This window comes from Poecilia latipinna, unplaced genomic scaffold (genome assembly GCF_001443285.1).
Source record: "Poecilia latipinna isolate Pla-1442-1.1 unplaced genomic scaffold, P_latipinna-1.0 Scaffold2528, whole genome shotgun sequence".
NCBI lineage: Eukaryota > Metazoa > Chordata > Actinopteri > Cyprinodontiformes > Poeciliidae > Poecilia > Poecilia latipinna.
In genome coordinates this window covers 36242-41933 of record NW_015115144.1, presented here as the reverse complement: position 1 = coordinate 41933, position 5692 = coordinate 36242, and the positions used below count along the sequence as shown (strand labels likewise).

The 5692-nt window shown below is 39.2% G+C and overlaps 1 protein-coding gene across 1 annotated transcript in view; it reads right to left on the bottom strand.

Annotated features, from left to right (window-relative positions):
* Nucleotides 1–5692, bottom strand: part of nfic (nuclear factor I/C) — a 44865-nt gene that overhangs the window by 25249 nt on the left and 13924 nt on the right. Inside the window, exon 4 of the mRNA XM_015020063.1 lies at nt 88–271. Coding sequence (XP_014875549.1) covers nt 88–271 — 184 coding nt within the window. The remainder of the gene's footprint in view (nt 1–87; nt 272–5692) is intronic.

Below are 5692 nucleotides of genomic sequence, written 5' to 3'. Positions count from 1 at the left end.
TATATATATATATATATATATATATATATATATATATATGTGTGTGTGTGTGTGTGTGTGTGTGTGTGTGAGGGTGACTGTAGATACCTTTCTCCTGGACATAGAAGGCAAGGTAGAGATCTAGCTCTTTCACAGAAACAGAGATGTGTCGTGGCTGGACACAAAGAACAGGATTGGAGCACTGGCCTCCCTTAACCAGACGCTCTCCATCTGTGCTTTCTAGAGGAATTCCCTTAAAGAGGATAACCATCACCAAGTCTAACCTCCACACCTGGAATAAACAGATTATAATCATAAACAAAGAATGAAATTATTCTCACTACAGCCAACCATAACTTTGTATTAGTGTTCATCAAGAGATAACTGGATGGTATCAGTACCGCCCTAAATGTGAGATGCAATGATAAATAAAACTGCAGGTCAACACCCTCAACGCACCCATAACCCCTCCCTCATGGGACCCTGCCACCTCCCCTGAAAAGAAATTTACTATTGCACCCAATGTGAACAAGTGTCCTTTATTGATGTTCACAGTTAGTTAAACTATGTCTTGCACCCCTTCCTTACAGAAAAAGGCCAATGTTGTATTTGAAGAGGATTTCATGCAAAAACAGTGTGAAAGTGAAATGACACAAAATACAGAGGAGTATATACAAATCATGTTATGGTATACAAATCAGTATAAAATCATACTATGGCCAAAAAACATTACTTTATAAAGACATGAAGGATTGTAAGGTTCATTTACACTTGGAATTCTCTGTACCCTTACAAAAAATGTCCATGAAAATCACATGTGGTTCCCATCTTCCACATTCCACATATGGTTCACATAATCCATGAAAAAAATCCCATGAAAATCACATGTGAAAACATGTGATTCCCATTTCCGACATGTGGTTGTGATTTTTCACATGTGGGTCACATTTCCACATGTGGTCAAGTATTTTGTTCATGTGTTCAATGTTCCTTACATCTTGTGATCACATAATTCTCACATGACATGACATGTTTGCTACATGTGGAAACATGTGTATCACATGTGTATGGCATGGGAATCACATGTCTAATTTTCATCAGTTGTCCTAAGGCATGTGTGTATCACATGAGAATCGTGTGTGATTTTTGTCAGTTGTACACATGGCAGATAGCCATGTGATTATCACATGGGTAAATTATCAATGTGATAATTTATCACATTATCACATTATCAATAATGTGATAAACACATTATTGCATGTGTTTATCACATGGGAATCACATGTGTATCACATGGGAATTGCATGTGTGTAACCCGGGTGTGAATTTTAACTTCCATTCCCTCATTCTCTGGTTTTTCCACTATACTTCAAGTTAGTTCAATAGTTCTAATATAATATCACCGATCCCCGTGAGACTACTGAACAGCCAATTGCTGTTCAGTATCAGGGTCACACGGGTTACCGCAGCCTTTCTATGGGTATATTAGCTGGAGCGCGGAATTATGAAAGATTAGGACGCATTGGGAGGAGCAGAGCTGCAGGAGCCAACTTCTATGAGCCAAGATGAGATGAAAAAACCCGTTTGTGTGAGATATAAACCGTAGATCAGGTCAGGTTTTGATGGCAAGCTGAAAGTCCAGGCCTAGAGCCCAAGATAGATTGCACTTTTGGTGTGCGAAGACTTCTGCTTCTCCTGCCAGTCTGGTAGGAGGCTCCTTGCAGCCAATGAACAATTTTGTCTCCACTCTGATCTGACTTTTGTCAGCCTGTGACCTACACCAAGGACTTTAAAATTAACTGCCTTGGGACCTCTATCCAACCCCAGCTTGGGGTGGATGAACTGAAGGGTGTGGGTTCATTAATTTTGGAACGTTGCGATTGATAGATTTTTTTGTTTTTGTTTTTTTATTGTTTTGTTTTATTTTTTTATGCAATTTTATATGGCCTTTTGGAATGTTTTCACTGATGTTGAAAATATTTATATAATTTTCCTCACTATAAATACAAGGCACTTGCAACTGCAGACTTCTAGTCTGTCTGCTCCTTCATGAGTTGTATCTATCTTCTGAGAAAACTAGCCCATTGACCTTATTGGTCACAATCCGTTTACATTGATATATATTGCAGCATATTATTTTTACAAATATGCTACAGTTGGGAATCACATGTGTATCACATGGGAATCACATGTGTATCACATGGGAATCACATGGGGTTTACCATGAAACGCTCCAAAATCACACATATATAGATGTGCTTTCACATGTGATTCACATCATTCACACATTATTCACATGTGAAAAGTTGTGTGAACCACATGTGCAGGTTTCATGTACCACATGTGAAAGTGGCACATGTGACTTTCACATGTGATTTTCATGGGAGTTTTTTTTGTAAGGGGATGAAATTAGACAAGGTATGTCAAAGGTTAGACAAGTTGCTGGCAAAGATAAATGTGGATTTGGCTCCATCATGTGGCTAAAAAGAATTACCGTATTTTCCGCACTATAAGGCACACATAAATACCTACAATTTCCTCAAAAGCCGACAGTGTGCCTTATAATCCGGTGCGCCTTATATATGTACCAATATTGAGCCACAACAGGTCTAGCAACTACGGTAAGCAGCCGCCGACTTCATTTTCGCCCGTAGAAGAAGAAGCGCGCAGTGCATGCAGAATGCTGGTTTAATAAAGTTTGACTGACCTATCTACCTACCGACCATCTAGAATCAGGTCGTCTGCAGGTCATTTAGCACCACGTTCTCCACGAACATGCTGTGCGCGAACGGAGAAGGGTGACCATCGTCCGGCCATGCCCCGGCCCAGTCGCAGAAGGGTCTCCTCGCCGACCGGAGTCGGACTGTTTTATTGACATTCCTTTTAGTGCCGCTCCATCGAGTGGATGCATAATGTAACTCCAGCCTCTACTGTAGCATCTATTCTATGCGCTTATAATGCGATGCACCTTATGTATGAAAAATGTTTTTAAAATAGGCCATTCATTGAAGGTCTGCCTTATAATCCAGTGCGCCTTATAGTGCAGAAAATACGGTACTACATTATGATGGGACATTGTTTCTTACCTGTTTAAAAATTCAGGTCATGCGAAGAAATTTTACAAAAACACATCAACATATGAAAAAACACTCCAAACAAATGTACTGAAAATAACCATACTAATAAGTCCTTATAACATGATAAATGTAACCATAATTGCTTGTATCCAAATTATATATGGCCAAATAAACAGCTTACATAGATATGATGGCTTAAATAGTTTATTTCAACTTGGATTTCCACATGGATAGTCAGACAAAGCTTAACTATACTGACTAAAAACATGTCAAAAGCTTTTAAACTTACATTATTTACATTTGTAATGTCTAAATATTATTCAACTCGGATATTTACTCATATTGTAAATCAAAGGGATAGAAAGGAGTGGATGGGTTTTGATTGTGAGAAAAACATCATGCTTTCTTTCCTTGACAGACAAAGATGACCTCCTCTTGGATTTCTTCCTCTTTGTACTGTCAAGGAAGAAATTGCAAAGCTGTGCCCCCAACTGGCCTGGGAACAAAGGCCTGGATTATTTTAGTTTATATCTTTAAAAAACTCCACTGCGAAGTTGTAGAGGTGAGACAAAATCAAGTACCTGGACCTGAAGTGTTAACTTAATGTAAACACACACTGAGCTCAAATAAAGCACAGTTTCTGTCACTTTCAACACATATTGTTGGCCCAGATAATGTGTATTTGGCTCCATCATGTTGCCAAATAGGATTACTACACTATGTTGGGAAAATATTTCTCACCTTTTCAAAAATGTAATTTTAAAGAATTTACAAGAAAAAACAACAAATGAAGAAGATTTGCAAACAAATGTACAGAAAAGAACCATAATAATACGTCATTATAATATATGCAGGCAGCAGTGCATGTATCCAAATCAGAATATGAGTGAATGAAGAGTACCAATTAATAGGCCAAGTAAGCTTCCATGGTTCATTGATAGTTGGAATTATTAGTAGATAAAGTCAGATAATGCTTAACTACACTGACTGGCCACTTTATTAGGTACCACATCCCAAAGGTGCTCTATTGGATTGAGATATGGTGACTACTATGGAGGCCATTTGACTACAGTGAACTCATTGTCGTGTTCAAGAAACCAGTCTGAGATGACTGGCGCTTTATGACATGGCGCTGGAAATAGCCATCAGAAGATGGATACACTGTGGTCAATACACTGTGGTCACAAAGGGATGGACATGGTCAGCAACAATATTCAAGTAGGCTATGGCATTGACACACTGGTTGGTACTAATGGGTCCAAGGTGTGCCAGGAAAATATCCCCCACACCATTGCACCACTACCAGCAGCCTGAACCACTGATAGAAGGCAGGATGGATTCATGCTTTCATATTGTTGACACCATATTCTGGCCCTACAATCCGACTGTTGCAGCAGAAATCGAGACTCATCATACCAGACAATGTTTTCCAATCTTCTATTGTCCAATTTTGGTGAGCCTGTGTGAATTGTAGCCTCAGTTTCCTGTTCTTAGCTGACAGGAGTGGCACCCGGTGTGGTCTTCTGCTGCTGTAGCCCATCCGCCTCAAGGTTTGGCATGTTGTGCGTTCAGAGATGCTCTTCTGCATACCTCTGTTGTAACAAGTGGTTATTTGAGTTACTGTTGCTGTTCTATCAGCTCACACCAGTCTGGCCATTCTCCTCTGACCTCTGGCATCAACAAGGCATTTGCGACCACAGAACTGCCGCTCACTGGATATTTTCTCTTTTTCGGCCCATTCTCTATAAACCCTAGAGATGGTTGTTCGTAAAAAACCCAGGAGATCAGCATTTTCTAAAATACTCAGACCAGCCCATCTGGCACCAACAACCATGCCACGTTCAAAGTCGCTTAAATCACCTTTCTTCTCCATTCTGATGCTCAGTTTGAACTGCAGCAGATTGTCTTGACCATGTCTACATGCCTAAATGCATGTAGTTGTTGCCATGTGATTGGCTGAGTTGACATATATATATAAAACCAAGTAACGGGCATACACAGCAAATCTGGAAGTGTTCCATCAACTCCTACAGAGTTTTAAATTCAACATTTTGAAAGTGTCCATATTGGTCCACTCTGGATGGTGTAGAAATTACACTGTTGAAAGTGTTATTTGTGATATAGTTGAATCAACACTCACAGTAGTTGAAATTAAACACACATCAGTGTTGACTTACTCAACACTAGTGTATTTTGTATAAAGTTAACACTATGAAAATGTTAATGTAACACAGAACAATGTAAAGTATATATGAACATAGAAATCTGAGTTTCGAAATACTACTGGCAGGGTGTGCTGTGGTGGCGCAGGCGTTAAGCACAACCCACATATGGAGGCTCTAGTTTTCAATGCAGCCGTCATGGGTTCGTTTCCTGGTCTTCCCCTTCTCTCATTACCCACTTTTTGTTGTCAATTTACTACCAAATAAAAGCCACTAGAACAATTAAAACCTTTTTTTTTCCAGAAACTACTGGCCATCAATAATTCCTAAGTTCATTTTAAAAGACATTAGAAGCCACTTGAATCTACAAAAACACCAGCACCATTTGTAGAATATAATTACTTTTATTTCAAAACATCAAACAGCACTGACAGCAATATACAACAAAGGTAATTCATTCATGGTACTTTGCAA